The following is a 22,176-nucleotide window of genomic DNA, read 5'->3' on the forward strand; positions in this document are numbered from 1 at the left end:
ATTTTCAACATGTTCAGTTGACTGGCTAATGTGGTTAAAAGTATACGTTTACTTAATAGATTTATTTGTGACAATGAAAAGTTTGGCAGAAAGAAGAAATATTAATCCTTTAGCTTTAAATAATGTTTCTGGCACACTATGCGTTTCATCAAAAACATACTTTCTCAAGAATCTTCAGTTACAATATATCACTAGCCTCCCCTTTTTATAATATTTCAATTTTGATTAATTTAAAATTATTTTTTCCTTATTTGTCATCGTGTGGTAGATATGAAGATTCGATCGAAATTAAATGATATTTATATGTAAAATATACAGGTAAGCTAATGTCAAAATAAATAGAACTATAAACTACAACTATTTTTAATAGGTATATTTGTTATGGCTACTGTATTACATCGCAACTGTTGAGGACTGCCATGTCCGATTCAGACAGCTGTTCAGCCTTTCGACCACGCTCCTCGTGGTTTCATTTTATGTGATTAACGTGGATGCCAAGTATTAGAAGATAGCACCGTAGAGAACGTGACTCGCGTTTTTCCTCTCCTTGGCTGCTCATAAATGACTGCGAAAAGGGGCTGGCTGTAGCCACAGGAAAAGGAAAGAAGCACGACAGGATTTTCATTCTTTACGGCGAGAACGCCACTTAGTACAGTGTTTTGATTTTAGCTAGAAAATACACTGTCGAGAAGTAGCGCACAATTCTTGTATAGCTCTGTTTACACATACTGGGTGTGTGGCTCTGAAGAAGCCGATTTCTCGATTATCTGGTCGCGATGTACAATCCAAGATAGTTAGTCTACAATTCCGTATGCTTTATCCACTGCCAAGAAGGAACAAAATCGACTTATGTTAGTTTCCTCGGTCACCCTTATACCAGTGACCGTGGAACTACTTTCGTAGTCGTTAATTACCCAAATCAATCTCTCTATTGTTTAGATCCAATCGTTTACTTGCACAGTCGCCTAACACTACTGACGAGTTTCTTACTCCCTGCCCACAAGTCACCACCAGGAGTTCATTAACCCGAACGAACAGTTTACGATATTAGCAACCGAAGTCGAAACTGTCGAAAGAGTCTGGAAAATCGGAAGAAAGCACTTACCACAATGCTATCCGCGAGATTCAAGAAGAGAGACAATCGAGATTTCTGCGCTCATTTATTTATCCTCTAGGCACGTTTTTTAATTCGCCCGATTGATTTTTATTCGCGACGCTAAATCGCGTCTAATCTGCGGCAACTATCAGCAGGTTTTCTTAAATAATGGGGGAGAGGGTCAATTTATAATCCTGTTGTGCATAGCTTATGAGGATTAATTTATCTTTATTCGGACTCTTGATACTGATGGCTGTTAGGTTCAGATACTTTTGTAACAGTCTCTAATGAAAATTCTGTGTAGTCTTATACTTCCCTGCTACATTTATTCTCCGGGCAGAGTGATTCTGACTAGACCTGGGGAACCATTCTTCATTCCCAAAATCGAGGATCATTGATTACAAACGTCCTATTGCCTACTGTTGGTCGAACACGTGAAATACGTATATACCATATGATATTAATGTTATACTTTCTTATGTCTCCTGATGTGGCTATGGTTTATATGTTTTAAATGTGGTTTAAATGGTGTAGCGATTTCTATCGAGAGGGGTTTCCTATGTAAAATGCATTCTTGTAGTACATACGAAATATTACCAGATGCCGGAACAAAATGTCTTCCCATGACGTTAGAAGCAGTAGAAGTACCCCCACTCTTCTACTCTATGACGTCATGAGAAGACATTTTGTTCCGGCATCTGGTAATACTATACATATGTATAGCTAAAATGTTTATTGTTAAAGCTGAAACGATATTACTGACTAAAATCAGATTTTGGGATATGCTTATAAGCGTATATATGGAATAAGTTTATACATTCTAATAACGGAGGCATGAGGATTCAGCAGAATCACCTGCTCATACGCTGCAGCAGGTTCCTTATCTACATTCTCGTCACAACGCATAGATTTTACTTTCAAACATAAAGTTCGGAAAATTCCGGACAAATAACATTGAAAAATGAGGCACTTAGAACCGAAGGGATGCAAGTGACTTTTTACTGATATCATAGAAATCGAGTATGAAATTCAAATGTATTAAAACAATGCCGTATAAAATCCCTTTAAAATTCAGTTATTTTTAATTCTTAACATGTATACCCAAATTTTTCCACCACCCAAAGTCTTCGTCCAACAATTTGCTAATAACATTAATGCATAAGTTTTTCCATAAAGAAAAAAACGTATCACGACACAGGACGTTACAAAGGCGCGTTCTAGTATTTCAAAAACAAAGTGTAATTAAATTTAGAAGAAACTGTTTTAATTTTTTACAATAATACTTGCGGATAATTACGATAGATATCATCATTTCCTTGTTAAAAAATTCCATACTAATTATTTATACATAGTAATTATTCATTATATCTTTGACGTATAAATTTAAAAATCATGTAACTTTCACTTTTCTTATTTTTTAGAATAAACTATTTATAATAGTTAGGTAGCAGTAGATATTTCATATATTTATAAGAACATTTCATAGTGAGGCCTCAAAACAAACTTTTTTAGCACAGAATGTCAGTACTTTAACTGTTATGAATTTAGTCTGCTGTTTCGAAGGAAGTCCACAGGATAAGTTATTGAAGTTTATCATTCATTGATATACAATATCACAAATATGTATTATTATATTTGCAATGATTTCGCGGTTGCAAAACAAAACATGACACATACCATACACGTACGCGCCTTACTTTCCGAATTATTGATGTAGAAAGTCTTAAACACTAATTGTACATTATATGTTCTTATTTTGAAAGATGAAAAAACCCTTAAATTATTCTTCTACCATGAATAACAATAATTCTATCTTAAACACTTATTGATACTTTTTTTTAAAATGTAAACTATGCAACATTGTATTTCCATAAATATTAACAGTTTACTAATAACCTGCAATATATCTACATACTTTATTCTGTGCAGCAAACTAGTCCTATAAGATCGCAACAGAAAAGAAACGCAAGAGTCAATTACTTCAATTCAAATTGCAATGTTTGACGTTAAAATTTTCTAAGTACGTCTACGAGAATATATATTGGGCGATGGTTCGACATGAGCAACTTTCTCTAGTGTAACGTCCCTAAACGATGCTACGTTGTCCAAGTAAGAGCGGCTTTCCAATGAACGAAAGGTGGGGGTTCGTATGGCGTGTGGTTAAAGAGTTGAAGTCCAAGGCTTGAATCTTTCTTAACAAAAATTTATTCAATGAAAAAACCTATTCTAATCCTAACATTACTACAATATTAATACCTATTTTAATCTAGCTGAATACTAATGAGATCATAAAGAAATATAAGGTCATATTGTACGTAATTATATAAAACTGAGATTATGTTGATCGTTACGATGCGTAATGTGAGTGTACATGCGTGTGTGTGTGCAATGAATTCTTGTTTCGTATGCCTCGGTCGCTGCCAAGGCTATAGATGGCTAAAACCTCGGAGCGGTCTCAAGTCTTTGTGAAACAATTAACCCTTGCTTGAATTGTCTAAGTATCCGTAAGCCTTTCGTTATCTCGGTTATATCAGTAGCTATCCTTCAGAAAATACTCTTCAGGAACAGCTTCTAGCACTTTTTGTCAGGCGATTTCGTCTGCTTACAGCTAGTGTGAACTATAAACCTTAAAGGAGCATCAACTCTGTTATATTTGCTAGAACGATCGCTATCCCTAAGGGAGCGATCTCGATCTAACAGGGCTCAGTAGATCAGATGCCTCTAAAGTGTCGCTCGTAGTGCACTAGCTTAGAATCGTCGTAGTGCATCTGTCATAAAGGTTACGCAAACCTGAATCTGTAAAGGAGCATCGAATACTCTCGATCTCTGGAAAAGAGTCGCTACCTCTAAAGGAGCGGTCTCGATCTCACTGGATGAGTACCTCAGCTGCCTCTCAGATCTTCGTGTTTTCGCAACCCAGTGCCAGAGAGAAGTGTGTCTCCTGGTGTTTTCGTAGCTCCTTATATACCCTCCAGTGGGAGTTCGTACATGGCAGTAACTTATTACTAATGGCGCACTTATTCTAATCGTGAATGTTTTAGATGAAAAACGTACGAAATACGTTATACTTATATTAAAATATAATTAAAACTCAGAATACATGGCATATGACAATGTACGAAAATATTAATAAGTATTTAAACTAATAGAATATGTAATAATAAATAATAAAATAATATTAGTAGAAAGAGAGCGAAATAAATATAACGAGACAGAGAGAGATGGCGACAGGTAGAGAGAGATAGAGTGAGATAGAGATAAAGAAGGCCGTAGGACGTTACACTAGCAACAATTTTTCCCTATTAGATTAGTTCCAAGATCCTATTGATTTTTTGATAAACAAGAAAAACAAAATCTATTATTTTCTGATTAGCTAAGTATATGGTAATGGTGATCACAAGAAACTGTAAAGACAACTTTCTTATGTATGTAAGTAACTACTAATACGTGTGTATGTAAGTAATGTGTGTAAACAAGTGATATTGAATTTCAATCATTATATTTGTATTGTTATCTTCTGAGAAATCTGCGAGAAACCAACCACAGTTGCTTCGCACTTTGAATTAATCATCGTTCTCTCATGTCATTAACAAAATAAAAATGATTTATCCACATTATAGTGTAAGAAAATTGCATCAGATAATTGGGAATAAGTAAAAAACTTATCAACTTATAAACAAACAGATAAATAACTTTAAAAAAAAAAGAATGAGTTATTTATCTGTTTTAAATATCTTTTAATGCATAAGTGTACCAGCCCTTTTGAATTGTTAGAAGGAATTATGCAGTAAACTCTAGCTAAAGTCTTTTAAAGAATTTTACATTTTAAATTTACGGCAGCCTTTCACAGGCATAAGAAATTTCAATTGTATGTAACACATATGCTACTTTAAAAATGTATTTCAGATATCATATTTCGCTCTATACAAACTGCCGAACAACAAGTATAAAAAATTGGGAACCCAGTTGCAATACTTTGTCAAAATCGGACGAGTAGCTTAATATCAGAATGCATATAGCATTTTTATTCTTGAGAGTGGGGAATATTTAGTGTTTATAGTATTTTTTCATAATGTGTTAAAAGCTTGGAGGAATAAAATTTTCTGTACTATTTCAATAACCTAGTCCAGAAATATTCAGCAATATAGACACCAACATACGTAAGTACATGACTCCGCAAACCCTCTCTCGCCGCTGACCAAATCTTTTGCAATTTCAGCAGCATCAATGCCTCGTACCACCATACTCAGTTTCATCAAGTTTTGATAACCCACTCCTAAACTATATTGCAAAATAGACGCCATCATATATACACACACGTCCATACGTATAGAATTTAGTTATCGGTTTTTTGGCATTTTTGGACTCAGGGGACCTTAAAACGTCGAAAAATACAACAAATCGGGTAGAAGAAAGGAGGTCGAAATTTGACCTACAGACGAAACATAATGTGACGAAACATGTGAAAATAAGTTGAAAATAAAGAATGACGGAAATGCGTTTGAAACTTTTTGTCGAATTACTAATTGTTAAAGATATACATAAAAATGTGCATAAAATATATCTAGCTTGAAAACTTTTTCTACTACACCGCCCACTGGTTGTATCAGACGTGACACACAAATATCAGTAGAATAAACCAAGTCAGACACGGTTCACGTGCATTTTAGTCATTTTTTTAAAACAATTTATAACTTGCAATCAAAGCCTCAAACACAATTTCGTTATTGTTAATTATTGTCTTAATTTGGCATGTAGAATCAACACTCAAATTTCGGACACCTGTTGTCGAACACCCTATACGTGTAGTGAGCTTATAGAGCAGTGATTCTCAACCATTGTGCCGCGACACTTTTATGTGCTGCCAAATTTTAGAAATATATATAGTGAAAATTATGTTTTTTTTTTATTACGAGTGAAGTTTAAATTAAAGAAAAGTACTTATATATGTGTATGAATATGTTAAAATATTAAACAATATAATTTAAAAAGAAAATGTACAAATTATTTTAACAGGAATAGGTATTTAAATCCATAAAAAAATGTTGTGTGCTGTCAAATTTTGAAATCGTTAAAAGTGTGCCGCGACATTAAAAAGATTGAGAATCACTGTTATAGAGAATAAGCATTATAGCTATCATTCATTTTCGAAACATTCCTTAAAGACAATAAAAATATCCTTTACGCAGAAACTAACTTGACTGACAGAAACTAACTTGACTTGCAAAGCCTTGAAATAATGTATTTTATTTAAACGAAATTCATTTAATATCAACAGTTTTACTTACCATGTACGCGATGATGATCATAAGTTTTAACAGTTGCAAATATGGTTGTACACTCGAACCAAAAGAAACCAACAAATAATAAAAATAATGTATTATAATGTGTGCGCTACAATTAGCAAGTAAACTGTCATCGCCATTTGTACTTGTCGTTTATAACCTTTACGTAACCGTTTTGGAATCCTTGAAACTTAAATGATAATATCTTGATCCGTGTCAATGTTTAAATTATGGCCATTACTATTAACTACATATAATTGACACATTTATATTTATCCATATAAATACTGAAATATTTAAAAAATGCTTTAGAAAGTTACTTATTCAAATATAAGTATTTTACTCTTTAATTCGTATACTAGACAACATTTGAGATTACTCACATTTTAAAATTTAGTAAATTAATAAAAGTAAAAATTGTGAATTTTCTGTATACTGCTATGACTTATTTTTTATAATGGGATTGCAGTAATCCTATATATTCAAAATTAATTCTGACTAGAAAGCAAATAAATAGCTGTTGAGAACTAAATGAATAAATAATAGTGAAAACCTAGGAATTAATAATGTTTTACTGAAGGTAATAACTAATTGAGAAAAATACGAGAATGAATCATATCTGTAACAATAAGTGGATAATAGTGTTTAGTTTTTTATTAGAAACCATTTTCGATTTAGTTTTTGCCGTCGCCGTTCATTTATCATAGAGGGTTTATTTACATCGGGCAGTGACTTCGAGGTGCAAGTATTGCCTTCCATAAGCTCCCACCCTTTTGCTTAACTATGTGTGCTGTATCTTTCCTGTAGCGTGTACTTGAAAATAGCATCCAAAGTTGAAAGTAGTCTCCTAGGATCAGTTGTACTTCGACCGTGGAAACTGGAGGACGCGCCGCGAGAAATATTTCGTGTACTCAGGTTGTTACTAGGAGTTTAATTACAAAACAATCAAACGATGATCGTTATCCGTCGTGTTGGTATTTATGACTGCTTTTTTGTGTTAGTACTTGCCTTATGTTAATGTGACAGTGTTATACACGAGGTTCTACATAAGTGTTACAAATTGCAAATAGTGATTCTATGTGCCAAAATGAGAGGAAAATGAAAAATGACGAAATTGAATTCGAAGTTTCATTAGGGAATTATAAGTTATTCAGAATAAGTTTAAAAAGCATCTGAAGCTAAGATTTCTACTGTTGACACGTGTTGTGGTAAGGTTCATGTTAGTTGTAACAGTATTTATAAAATAGTCATAGGAGAAAAACAAACTACCTATCATTATTCCAAAGGAGGAATACGAATCAAAGCTCACTTTTCGTTTTTTCAATACTTTTTTATATAATTAGCTCTATGCACTTCATAATTTGTTGTCATAATAGGATGGGTACATTAAGTTATCTATAAAAATAATTTCAATAAATTTGATAGCATAGATTTGTTTTTATTCAACTTTCCCTAAGTGGTCTGTATTCTCCTATATTCTTATAATTATTGTAATTTATCAAGTTGACTGTCCAATTAGACAACAGAGGTTTATCACGATTTTTAAAAACCACCTTTCGTTGGGTTCGAGGAAACTTGTTTTACAGCTGAAATTAGTTATTACAGGTTCGAGTTTCTTTTAATTACCAGTTGGCTTTCTTTGGTTTTGTGGCAAACATTAAAAAATAATCAATATTTTTACAACGCAACAATAAAACTTTCCTAAACAATTTTTTTACAATTTTTCATAGAATAATAAGCCATTATTGTCTTAACAGTTGAAAAGGTTGTCGCGTTTTCAAATAACAATTAGTATTTATATAATACAATGAGCAGTACTGGGCTACTGACAATATGTAGAGAAATAGTCGAAAAACTATACATATAATTTCAGAATGTGTGTCACTCCGTGACAGCAATAGCTTGTTTGTTCGACATGTGCATTGTTAGTGATACTGGAAGTTGAATCTCTAGATAATATGGTCTTGTATTTCAAATTATGCTGCATCATATTACATTTTTATGGGTGTGTTCCCACGGCGCGGCGAACGGTTATGGAAGTCTGTACTTGTCAAAACTATTGTTACAGAAATTGACGAGTCACGCACCATTATGTACTATCTAAATAATAATCGCATGCAAAAATAGTAAATTCATGTCTGTCGCACCAAGCAGCGTAAAATGTATCATTATATGCTATATACTTTAATTACTGTTACTAAGAATCGATAAATCGCAAATTGAATTTATATCCCAGAAATGCCAACCTTATAGCTCTAAATGACGTCTCGTACATATCGTGCATTTCCTGGAGAAAATATTCTTTGTAGAGCATTCAATTACAATGAGTTATCAATCTACTCATTTTACAAAAATATTTCAGTTTATTTTAAAGTGACAAAGTATTTTGTTTTTACTATTATAGATATTGTATATAGAGATTTCAATAGAATTAAATAACATTTATATGCAAAATATACTATCTTAATTTAATCTTACTTCAAACGATTATTCCCTTTAGTGTTTAGTCCAACAAACCATCAAGCCATACATACATAAATACATAAATGAATCAAATGGTTATTAAAAATTAAGGAAGTAATGTGAAACATATTTTCATATTATTCATAATAAATACAAACAATGTGAATAATAAAATAGACATTTTTCTTATCACACTCATATTTTTATGAGCATACGAAGAGTTGAGCGCCATAATTTAAATTCGGGTAACATTGATTCGATTTTAAAATCTAATTTAGAATTATATAATTTAATCAATCTTAATGCTACTAGTACAATTAAAATAATATAAATTGTTTAATACAGTTTCTAATTAATGTGTTTTCGTTTTTACAGGTAAGTGGGTGTCAAAATCGATATAGCTGTACAAAAGGCACGACTGTATGTACGTATATATAATTATAATCTTTATTGCTATGACTAATACGATATTATCGGCTAGACTCGAGTTCTGTAGTATACTATATGAACTTCTATGTATATTTTAGTAACGATCAAATAATGCGTTTGCATGATCAATATTAGATTATCAAAACTTGAAAAGCGGTTTAGATGTATCTATAATCTATAATATACATAAATGTATAGATTCCCAAACTCCGAATATTAGATGAAAAACGTAATCCTTTTGTCGTGAAATTATTTTACCATGAGGTGTAACTTTTTTTTTCCTGTATCCAAAATAGTTGATTCTAACTATACGACTACATAAATGTGTAACTATATACTTAGTAGTGGGAATGTTTATGATTGTTCTCTACAGATTTTTTCTATAAACCATATACATCTATTTCAATCACCTTTTCGGCATTTCCTTGTAAGTTTGACCTTCAATGACCTTCTGTAGACAGTTTTCAAATTTGTCTTAAAATAAGCTACAATACTAGCAAAAAATAAAAGTATGGTTCCATTTAAAAAATTGGTCATCACCTTCACCTCATCTTTGTCACCTCACCTTTTTTCACCTCAACTTTCGTCTGAAACATTTTTGCGTGCAATCAATATTTTTTAGAGATATTCGTCTTTAACGCTTTATAATTTCCACCCTGTATGATGCCTTAAAATGCCTTAAAACACACTTACGTGCTAAGCTATTAGATGAATAATTCTATAATTTCACAGTTACATTAAAGAACAGCAACAAAGAAAAAAAGTTTTATTTTATTTTATTGTTATGAAGCAAGTTCAAGGTTTTGGAAATGAACTTAGGCGATGTACAGTGTGCCAAATTATCTCGAAAACTATGCATGATAAGAAAAAGTGTTTCAAACAAATATTGTATGGTATCAATAGGAACATATCGTGATGATAAATAGTTGACCTTGCGTTGACCTTAAAAAGTCCAGTGAAAGTCACGTTTAATTTCTCTAATTAAACTCTAACTTTTTAAATACTGCTTATTTTCATATTTTACAACCAGCTAATTTCTAGATATGAAACGTCAACGTTGACGAGCTGTAGACATTAGAATTACCCGATATACACCATGTGTATAAACTAAGAAGTAATACAAATTTGATGAGCAGTGAACGTGTTAAGAACTTTCCAAAATATAAACAAACTTTCATGATTAAATGAATGTTTTGGATCAATAATCTTTGATACATTTTATCCTATTTCGATATATTTTTCTCACCAGGATGTACAGGCTACTTCACTGATCCTTGATGTTAGCACAGTAGAAAAAGTAGTCCTGATGCCATTATACTTACTTTTTTTGTCCATCAGTAAAACTAGACTACAGAAATGTCTTAGTATGTGTACTGTAAAGTAAAAATTTTTGTGTCTCTAACAGTGGATAAAAATTGCCCTTAATAATGGTATTTAAATTTTCAGACTCTGAACTTTGACAACAGATATTTTGAGGTTTCGCATCTCCTTTGTTTTTAGCGATATGAAAAATATTTATAGCACAATATAAACAGTTTCAAAGGAGGAGCATCATAGAACAAAAATTTTTTTAACAATAATTTCTTTTGAATTTCTTCAAGGCTAAATAAGAGAATCAGCACTATCTACAGTATTAAAATATAAAAACTGCACCTTCATAAAAACTGTTCACAAAAAAGGAAATATTGTAAACATTCAAAGCATAAATTTCTAAAGTAGTAAGTATGTTAGGTAGGTAATAATTAGAGTACTGATATTTATGCATTTATAGGAAATGTAGGGAGTTACAAATTGAAGAGATATCCAGAATAAAGTTCTGATAAGATCTTTTTGCGAGAAAAGCATATATTTCATTCTATTGTATTTTGTAGCAAACCTTTTTATGCATTCGAGTGTACCTAAAAGATAACTATGAAATTACTAATGAAATTACTAAAATAATCCTTTCGCAAGATATTAAAGCTAGACGATGTGTGCTGTATAAAGTTTTCCTGGAATCGAATCACTTCCTCCGTGTTGAAGGTCATCTCTTAAACACATACATATGTATATACTTTCCTGCTGGAGCATATCAGTACTTGTAAAAGAGATTCATTAAAAAAAAATGAAAACTTCCATCCTATAGTACTCCTTCGAAATCACTGAAGTTGCGCTTTAAGCACTGCTCACGTCATTACAAATAAAAGAGATGCTTACATAAATGTTTTCCAAATAGGGAATTGGAGTCCCTATACATATAGATGGGGCACCTAAACAAGACCATCTGAATAACTTATTTCCTTTTGATGAAACGAAAAAATGTATCGAATGGTTGTTTGATGCATCTTTTCATTTACCTTGGGATAGAGTGTTTCAAGACAAATACAATAACTATAATTGAAGGACATTCGAGGTCACTCAAGGTCAACTGCAATGGGAAACAGTTTAAAGATTATTCAAAAATATTCGTATCTTCTCTGGTTGTGGGTATCTGTTACTCTGGTAATCGCTAATAGGATTTACAGGATATAGACAAATATTCAGTCACATTGTACGCTTATCTGCATGCAGGAATGCTAATTTGAGATATGTTATCGATTAATGTGTGACTGTAGAATTCAATTTTCAAACATGCATTACACGAAAGCGGAGGAAATACCGAGATACCAACAACCAAAGATAACATGCAAGAACGTACATATAAGAAAAGCTTTTAGATACGTACAGAGCTTGCTGCGTGATAGATGCAAATGAAATTCGTGTCGAATTGCTACCCATATCGCAATGTTTTACATCACGTATTATTGTCCAAGGTTCCTTTTAGAACTCGTACTAGTAATGTAGCAGTGTAGTCAAAAGTATTGGAAGTATCCAAAGTATCCTTTGTTAACTGTACACGTTTAAAGATTGATAAAATCCACCAGAAACTTGACAAACCACCTGACCCTATTGTGAGTCTGAAGGTGGTGGCAGAGGCCAGGCTATTAGTAGTAATTATCATAGCGACTTTCTAGGTCAAGTGCCGTAGAATTGAATCATAGTCGTTATATCTGCTCTATTAACTGTAATTGCAAGTCTGATTAATCTAATACTGTCATTCAATTTTAGCATGGGCATATCACTGATCTAGTTAATATGATCATATGGCAACAGTTTACGAGTTCTAAAACTTTTATGTACACATAATCTTACTATCGATAAAAATCAAGTGAAATCAGTAGTGTTTCTACAATAATGGCAGGCGATTATTTTGACTGACAATAAGTGTATTATGTAATATGAAGTTCATAGTTTACAATCCATTATTTACGTACAGAATTTCAATGCAATATAGATATTGATTGATAAAGAAAATAATTTGTATCATTACTATCTATCTCTAGAGCAAACGTAATTTTCATCACTCATCAGCTACTTCTGTGTTGTAGTAGTAATACATAGTGTGCTAATCGATGAAACGAATCCAACTTAATTAAGGTAACATACACTAGCTCCTGTACTTAGAATTCTAATAAAAGAAGAACCAAAGTAGAACGCGAATTCTTATATACTTGCTATTGTTGTGTTCAAAGTAAAGGCGAAGACTGTATGCAGTATCAAATAAACATATATCTAACAAAGAAAATTGGAAAATCTAAAAATTAAAAAAAAAATGAAACTTTATATACAAGATGTTGCATAACTAGGCTAAACAAAAGAATAAAAAAGGTGATTAATGAAAACTTCAAGCTTTTCAAGTTATCCTTATTACCACCTCTTAAAGTTCAACTTCAATATTTTATAAATTTATGCAAAAATATTTCTCAATAATATGTTTAATTTTTCTGTAAACAAAGAACACCTTTTACCATAAATTTGATTTCCATCAATCAATGATAACGAAATTGCTACCTACTTAAAAATTAAAAAATCCGTCTGATATTCGGCAAACCGAATGTAACTATTATCAGCGCAAAGATTGTAATAGGGGTCATGCCTGGAAAACCAGTGATTTTATCATAGCCACTTTGTACGAGTGCTTTTTTGTATAAGTGGCAATGATAGCCTCTACATTCTCTAAATACATATAATTAACAAACGAAAGCAGACACGCTATTTCGTCATTCTAGATTTTCGTTTTATTTGGACATGTAAAATTACCACTTAAATTCTTCTCCCTTCTATATTGCTCGTCACTAACTCAAGAACAAATAAGTAATACCAATATAATACAGTAAGATTTACGTAGTTACGTAAATACGTAGGTATTTACGTACTAAAGTATGTAGTTAACATATTTATTTATTTAGCAGCCGTGGTTGACGTCGCGTAATTTTAATGAAAAACATCTGAAGCTTTGCTAAATGAATTTTTTTAATTCAATCATAACTAACTACTGTGGAAAATACAACTACATACAAGCAACTTTTGTGAATATTTGCAGGAATTTAAAGGTTAAAATTCGCTAATACATTTTTTATTATTATTCGGGATTAAGATAAATTATGTAATACAACAATTAAGTAATACAAATGATTTGTTTAAATACAGGTATGATACACATAGTAGAAAATCTGAACTTTGGGATTGGCGATGGAGTTACTTAAAATCTAAGAAGGGATGCTGTCCAGATGGACAATTAGTTAAAAAAAAAACGAGTAGAAGCTATAGTACTCTCCAACCCCTAATAACTAACATGAATGTCGTTCACTCGGAAAATTTGATATTCGTTAGAAAAATAGCGTCAAGTCCGGCATGAACGGCTCCAAAACTGAACATAAATGACATTTTTTCGTGGATGTTCCCAAAATCAGCTTCACATATTAAATTCACAGATGATAATTGTGACTGTAAAAAAGTTAATTATAATGAGATAACTGTGATTTAATGCAGCTACGCTCAGTGTAATGAAAGCCTGCTTTGCATTCATCGACCGATCGTTGCACTTGCACTGACCATAATGTACAATTAAAATGTAAAATTTTATAATTAGATATTACGCAGATCAAAGAATTACGTTACAAATTAAAATTTGGAAAATAAAAAATATTCTGTTAATTTTCCTTTTCTAGATTCGACGAAAAGATTTAGAAATAAATTTAGAAATAAAATTGTAAATTTAGAAATAAAATAAATTTATTATTAAATTAATAAATTAATTAAATTAATAAATAAATAAATTTATTTTTAAATTTATTTCTAGATTTAGAAATAATTTCTAAATTTATTTCTAGATTTAGAAATAAATTAGTGTGCACATAAAGTATATAATATTATATATATATACCTACATAATAAGAGTGTATATTGAAAATGTATAATAAGTAAAAATATACATGTATTTTTAAACATACACATATTCATGCAAGTTTATAACTGTACCATACCCAAATGCAATTCGAACTTCGACAGGGATAGATATAAGATGTTTTATATCCACTAGCGGAATTGGAACACGAGTTTTTTTATGTGTTCCAGTGATATTACCAGAGTAAAAAAAGTACCTTTAAGTACCTAGAAAATCCCAGAATGTGAACTAAATTTACGAAAAACTGTCAGTTTTACATAATTTCAGAGTCGCTTATGGCGGATTTTGACGCTATTGTTTTGACGAATATCAAAGTTTCCGTGCGAACAGCATTCATTTCAATTATTAGGGGATGGTATACCATAGCTTCTCATCGCTATTTTTTTAAAACTAATACACACTTTAAACTAATACACATCTGGGAAGCTTCCCTTGCCAGAATTCTTCGATAACTATTTGTACACAGCTTTATAACTATAAAAAGAAATATGTAACTTCTGTTTCATGTAATCATTGACTTACTGTTTACAATCTGCATGTAATAAGCGGACGTGACAATGTCAATGCGAGAGCAAAATTGGTCATTGTCATACAGACATAATGGAAGTTCTAGAACACAAAAAATGAATAAGAAGTCTGTGCGCTTATATTTCGGTACGAAGGTGATACATTTCGAATTGGCAACTTATTTGTGCACCGACAAGTTCTTAAACGGTTTCATAGCTCGCAAGTGTCGACGTGGTTTCATCATTTTTAATAATCATATGAATTTTATTAAGGTAGGAAACGAATTACGAAATGTACCCACATAGGTGTATTATTAAATACCAAGAAATGTAATTCACGAGTTACAAATTTATTTAGCAAAGATCGAATAGAATGACGTTTAATTCCTTCGCTGATAGTACATTTAAGAGGTCTTTGGGATAAATCGATAATATATCATTTTAAACTGAATCTTAACAAATCAGTAATAAATCATTTTAAAACGAATCTACGACGATCAACGGTTGACATTCGAAGGACTCTACATTCTCTTAACGCAAATCGAATCGTGTTTACATCCTCGACTTATTAGTTTTATGCCATCAAATCCTGCAAACGTAAATAGTACAGGAACACTATGACTTCCTATCGAGACACTACATTTTTCCTTATATTATGTAGAAGTGGTATAGAAAAATAAATTGGACGACAAAGAATATCGTAACGTTTATTATTGTATGAAACAAAAAGTACACTACATATAATAAGGAGAGGTTAGCTAGGCTAATTTTAATAGCGATCACATTCTTAGCACATACTGAAGGAAATGTCTCATTCATATTTTACGTCTTTAATGGTGAACAACAAATTAAGAATCAATAATGCTCATCATTATGATATAATGATTATTACGTATATAAAGAATAGCTGAATTAACATTGGCAAATATTCAATAAACATGGTGATTATGATACATTAAAAATGATACATTATACCTTAGTACACATGATGATTGTTTGCTATGAACTATATTTATACATACATATGAACTACTAAAACAATTAAAACGACTAGCATAATTATTAGTTGCATCCAACTTACTTTTTATGTATAGTACAATTACATTTTATGTCATAAATATGTATTAAATATGCGATGAATCTACGATTGCGAAACAAAATGACTAGTGCCTTAATTTTCGAATAATTGCCTTATGAAGTTTTGAACGTCAATTGTACATTATGGTCTCCTATCTCCTATTTCTATTATGAGAGATTACTTAATTTATTCTCATGTCGCAACAAAATAACAATTCTAACTTTTCTTAGTATCATACTCTTTTTAAAATGTGAAACTATACATTTTCAGAAACATCCACACTCTATAAATAATATGCGATGTTTATTTGCAGTCTGTTTCGTACAGTAACAAAGCATCTTGCATATTTATTTGTTCTTATTTTTCTTTACTGTATAATTCTGCTTATAGAAGTTGTAGAATAAAACGAAGTTTATCATTAAGTTTACTATTATAATAGAAGCTGGTATTAACTGATGGTGACAATAAGGGAACATGCCCTGTAGCGAATATAATATCAACCCCACGAATTGTACCTATTTAAAAAAGAAAAAGAAAAATATCATTCATAAGTCAATTCTTTGAACTTGAATTAAAATTTTTGAACTTCAGATATTCTAGTGAAGGGTGAAAATAGCATACATTATGTGGTGATTCAACCAGGCATACTTTTTTTAATAAAAATTATTTTCTGTAAAATTGATTCGAAAATTCTGTCCAATTTTTTGATAGAAAACAAAAAACAAATGTGTTTTCACTCTGTCTTTTTCAAGGATTTCGCAAAATCTCTAAATAATATTGTATTTCGTTTAAATGAATTTTATTCATCAATATCTATACTTACCATTTGCGTGATGGTAATGATTGGTTTGAGCGGTTGTAAATAAGGCTGTATTCCAGGGCCAAAGGTAGCCAATAAATAATAAGTATACATTATAACATGTATACCACAATTAACGTTTGTAATTGTCAGTGACATTCCATGGGGCCAATATTTCGTGTATACCCATGCTATAAGGAAGGTAGAGACGTGATGATACAAGTGCAAGAACGATATCTGTCGATTCTTCTTTCGAAGCACAAACATAAACGTCTCAATGAAATCAACAAGTTTCAGGAGCATCACGTACCACATAATATTAGTCATCTGCAACAAAATTGTTTATTACTTTACTGACATAACACCAAAAATAGATTTTGATAAATATTGAAGAGCAACGCATACAATATAATGAAAATTTAGGACACTGGAAGGTATATTCTAGAAACAGTCACTTCCTTAGTTTATAAATACTATTATGTATATTATAAAACACTATCTTGTATGACGATATTTCTTGTAAGTATTCAGTCTATTAATTATCAGACAGTGATTCTGTTGAAACATGCAAGTTTGTAGAATAGAATCAAAGTATTCAACACGTTTCTTTATGAAGAAATGTTCGTATCTAAGGAATGAAAGTAAAATTCAATGTTTAAGATGAACCATTTTTCATGATATTTCAGAAACTATTTTATATCTATGTACGTGTTTAAGTTTCTAAATATGTATTTTTAAGGAAAATTTATTCTACATTATTATTACAATAAGGCACAAGATTTATAACACATTCCAAGAATACAGAATATTACAACTACTAAAATTTCACTACAATTTTACTAGCATAAAACTTTAAGTGCTCTAATCAATACATACGACAAATATTTGTAACTATAATTGTAACGACTCTATTTTTTTCTAATCTATAATTTACGTAAAAAATGTATACAATAATGAAACAGCAATGTATCAGAGAAATGTGTAGAAACTTAGATATTATTTTTAATGTATTTCTTTTTAGACGATTCAAAAATCTGTTTCTGTAGCTTTATTATTGAAAGTACATAAGTAGCAATTTATACAACCTGTATTAATCTACGAAATAGTTTCTGATATACTATGGAATAGGTGTGTCTTTCAATCTTATCTAACTTTTGACCTCTAAACCTGAACGTTTATGAATGTACTAAAGAATTAACGTGTGAAATATTTTTAATTCTATAAAATTGCAAAGTTTCATCAAAATGATACTTTATACTTATGATATTTGACACTTAAGTGATGTCAATTGCGAACTTTTCGAAACATTCATGCGTATGGACATGAACCTTTTTTACTATTTTTTGTGTCTTAAATTTATTGTTTGAAAATAACACTCATATCTTTTTACACGATAAACCTACATTGTTACGTTAGAGGTAGCATATAAACAAGGTGAGGGTTAATGAAATTTCTCTTGTAGTACCTTACGCGGTTTTGGGTCCATCGAGTAATTGGGAGGAATGCAATACAAAAAGTAATCCTCGTACCATCCAGCATCGTATATATAGTACAATATTAAACTGTTGGCCACTATTTCACACAAATTGTAGAACTGGATGAATCTTTTAAAAGAATATGCCGGTTTATCCTTCATGTATCTAGGTCCGCAGCCTAGCACGAAATATAAGTACCCCAACGAAAGGAGAATGGGAAGTATAGGAGAACCTATCAGGAACCAATCGTTCGTTCTCTTGTCTGTAAAATATTTCGAATAAATTAGTTTTTATTTTGATAATAAAACAAGGCGTAGTTATTGGTACAAATATAGCACATAATTGGTGTAGTTATAGAGAAGATTGTATTTTACACGATTAACCCTCGCCTACCTAACATGGGTCATTGTTGACTTGTGTCGGCTTCACGGAGTAACAGTTCAAAACAGTCAGATTTCTGAGGGTTAAATAATGAAATGGATCTCAGAATAGAAAAATTCTCCTAAGCAGAACCATAACACGGTTTTCTAAATAATAGTGCAATTACAGTGAAGTGTGTACATACTATTCAAATATTTAAAAAATATTGTGGCATTCTATAAATTGTCCAGTGTTGCCTCAGTGGAATTATGCCTTAAGACAGCATGAGAGTGTTCGCGCGTATGTTGGCGACCGGACACTGAGTTGCTACCGGATAGAACCTCGGGAAGCCTCCAGTACTGGACGCCGGATACTGGGCTTCGAGTGCATCGAAGTATATGAATTTTAGTGCAAGTGTTCACACGATCTCTACCCGTGAGCTATAACGGCAGTAGTGAGATTAGTTTGTATTGTAGAGATACAATACGTGTACGTATTTTGTACGTGTGTATGTATAAGTTATCGAAAGACGAAAGACGACGTGGAGGAAGAGAAAAACTCAATGTGCAACGATTATTATACAGGGTGAATCATGCAACTGCGTTACCTGAATTTTCTTTTAAAAAGTTTGTTATATGAAAAAATATTTAAACGAAAATTGGTGTTGAGTGTATGATCCTCTTGACACCAAACAAATTTCGTTTGAAATATCTTTTCATACAACAGAAAGATTACAAGAAAATTCAGATGACATAGTTGTGTGGTTCATCCTGTATACTGTATACAGCTGATGAGGTGGCAGGCGGAGGAGATGATTATCCAACTGGTCATAACAAAACAACTCAGCCTACTATATCACAATTAGAAAGTCGGGTCACGTGAACTTTCGTTATTTAGCCAACTCGGTTAATATCTACTAATCGATGCCTGCAGCGGCTACAAAGGTAAATTTAAATACTGTCCCAATTGCCAACTCATTAGCTATACATAAGACACACTGTTCATTTATTTAACTGGATCAGGTATAAGTCAAAAAACGGATGAAACCTAATGCATCCTCGACATCGGATAGCTGATGTTGAACACGTGTGAAACAGTCCTAAAGCTTTTAGTTTAATTATATGCACGGTTATCTAAATTTCATTGAACTTGGATTACAATACTTATCGAATCTGTCTTATGAATAAAATAGACTGTTCATCCGATTACATACCCGCCAATTCTGTATTGTAGTAGTGATACAACTCCAAAAATCCCATGATTGTCTTCGTTTGGTTTTGGAAAAATGTCTAAATTTTTCTGCGTTTCAACACGGTCAAAAAATGGAAGTAAAATTTATTAACGAGCGAAACAACATAGAACCAACGTTTTGCTTCGAAGAACAATAAAAGTAGTGAGAAAAATCGTTCTGCTATATATACCTTGAATAGAATGATGATGCATTATGTATATCAAGTGTAAATCAACGCTTCGATTGACGTTTGTGAAATGAAAATATATTAATCGACTCTACGTGCATACATACTATTTCTAAGCCCACGTACACACCTACTGACAATCGATGAGTGACAATTTCATCGGTCGAAAGGCCGATTATGGACTAAGTAATCTTTTTCTATCTAATGAATAAGGAGACAATCGATAGATAACATTTGTAATCAATCTTAATGATGGAGTCACATGAGCAGTTTTCTGAAGGGCGATTGTACGTTTATCATTGTTATTTTCAGTTGCAAAAACAAAGAAAGACGTATAGTTATAAAACATATGGTCGCAGTTGGATCGTGCGTGTAAATATCAGTGAAACTCAGGATCTCTAAGAAGTAGCAAAGGGCTTAGGAACATACACTGTCTCAATTGTTTCCGTGATAGGCACTTCACTCAGCTGTAGGAGCAAAAAGAATACTTTAGCTTCTAAATTGCTTCTTAGAGCACTCCTGTTCTGAAACAACGCAATGTCAGGTATTTTTCTTATCTCTAGAATTTTCATCCTGTATAACTCTATTATATTATAGAGTGTCTAACAACGGGTCAAAAATTTCGAAATATTACTTATTTCAAAAACGTCTTAAAATACCTCTGACGTTAGGACTTATACTACTGTCTATGTCCATTAATCGAATCAAACTCAATGGCGGCAGTATGTCTACCTCCAGTGCAGCAGACATACGAAGTCCAACAAAAAGAACACAGTTTCAAGTGATCTTAGTATATTTTTCTCCCTATGGCCCACCTTTCCTGAGATCGGACATGTCAGCGTATTCTCTTATTTTGATATTCAAATATGTTTACATATATAGGAAATTAAGAATTTGTCAGTAATTCATTAAGAGACCAACACAGTAAGGCGCTCATACAGCTCGCGAAATAACCCTCTTGTCTCTATATCGTTTCCATTAGCTTAGTAATAACGCACAGTAGAATAATCCACTGACCTCATAACGTTGTATGCAACCAATTCAATTACAAAGTATATCTTCCACGATGACTATGCCACGGTCATCGCTAATGTAAGTCTATCCTCGTTAACACGCGCAAGCATTAGAATAAGTATTTGCATTTAACGCAGTTTACAAGCACTTTAAGCATATTTTCACCAATTGTTATCTAGGAAACGAAGTCGCAAATACAATTTCGTCATTCTTTATGTATGCTTTACTTTGAAATTTCCTATATAGTTGACACTTGAATTTTTGACACCTGTTGCTAAATAGCCTGTATGTTGCTTGTGTTATAATTATGTTCTTAAATTTATGGATTTTCAACCATGATTTGAGTATATGTCCCTCACATGAATATGCTAGTCACAGAACTATAATGAACACGGCCTTTTGTACTTTTAAAACTTCCTGCTTCAATTATGGAAATTATTAAGTAACAGGTGCGCATGGTCATACATTCGTAACACTGGAATAAAATAATATCTAGTATTATAATTATCTGTAATATCTGATCTATACACTATTTGACAAAGGCATGTCAAAATTGTAGGATAAGTTGCGTATTTGCCATATTATATAGTCATTATCAATTCTATAATAGTAACAAATTTTTGGCAATAATATACATATAATAATATGTGTCAGTCACCTTGCATTATATTACCTTTATGGTACTACTTCGTGTATAAATTATAAAATCTAATACGAATAAGTATGCCAGTACTGTACCTGTATATTTGATATTCAGACTTAGAAATTTAAATGTTTTATTGGCAATTATATAAATAATTATATAAATTATATAAATAAAAAAATGTTTTATTTGCAGAAATATTTGGCAGCAATTTAATTTATTTATTAAAATAATATTTTGTAATTTATTTGCATACAGCCTTATCGTCAAACAAACATATTTATTATTTCAATAGGAGTAATTATTTGTCGTGTGTATTTATTACTTTCTTATTAATACGAAAA

At 31.6% G+C, this 22,176-nt stretch overlaps 2 protein-coding genes across 8 annotated transcripts in view; one reads left to right on the forward strand and one right to left on the reverse strand.

Annotated features, from left to right (window-relative positions):
* The window catches only part of LOC143186354 (CUGBP Elav-like family member 1), a 537,153-nt gene that overhangs the window by 367,911 nt on the left and 147,066 nt on the right, over positions 1-22,176 (forward strand). The window lies entirely within an intron of this gene.
* On the reverse strand, positions 16,192-21,223 carry LOC143185777 (very long chain fatty acid elongase 7-like). The gene is made up of 4 exons (XM_076389024.1): positions 21,193-21,223; positions 18,388-18,659; positions 16,947-17,249; positions 16,192-16,638 (listed from the first exon to the last, which is right to left on the reverse strand). Exons 2-4 carry the CDS (start codon positions 18,556-18,558, stop codon positions 16,471-16,473), a joined length of 642 nt encoding a protein of 213 aa, XP_076245139.1. The 5' UTR covers positions 18,559-18,659; positions 21,193-21,223; the 3' UTR covers positions 16,192-16,470.

The sequence above is a fragment of the Calliopsis andreniformis genome, chromosome 12 (assembly GCF_051401765.1).
Source record: "Calliopsis andreniformis isolate RMS-2024a chromosome 12, iyCalAndr_principal, whole genome shotgun sequence".
Taxonomy (NCBI): domain Eukaryota; kingdom Metazoa; phylum Arthropoda; class Insecta; order Hymenoptera; family Andrenidae; genus Calliopsis; species Calliopsis andreniformis.

Bases quoted from the DNA above. Each gene is read 5' to 3' on its own strand.
- LOC143185777 (XM_076389024.1), bottom strand. From the start codon at position 18,558: ATGAAGGATAAACCGGCATATTCTTTTAAAAGATTCATCCAGTTCTAC. The intron at 17,250-18,387 runs GTACTACAAGAG...ATTTTGTTGCAG, and splicing joins TGGACCCAAAACCGCGTAAG to ATGACTAATATTATGTGGTA. The intron at 16,639-16,946 runs GTAAGTATAGAT...TTTTTTAAATAG, and splicing joins TCATTACCATCACGCAAATG to GTACAATTCGTGGGGTTGAT.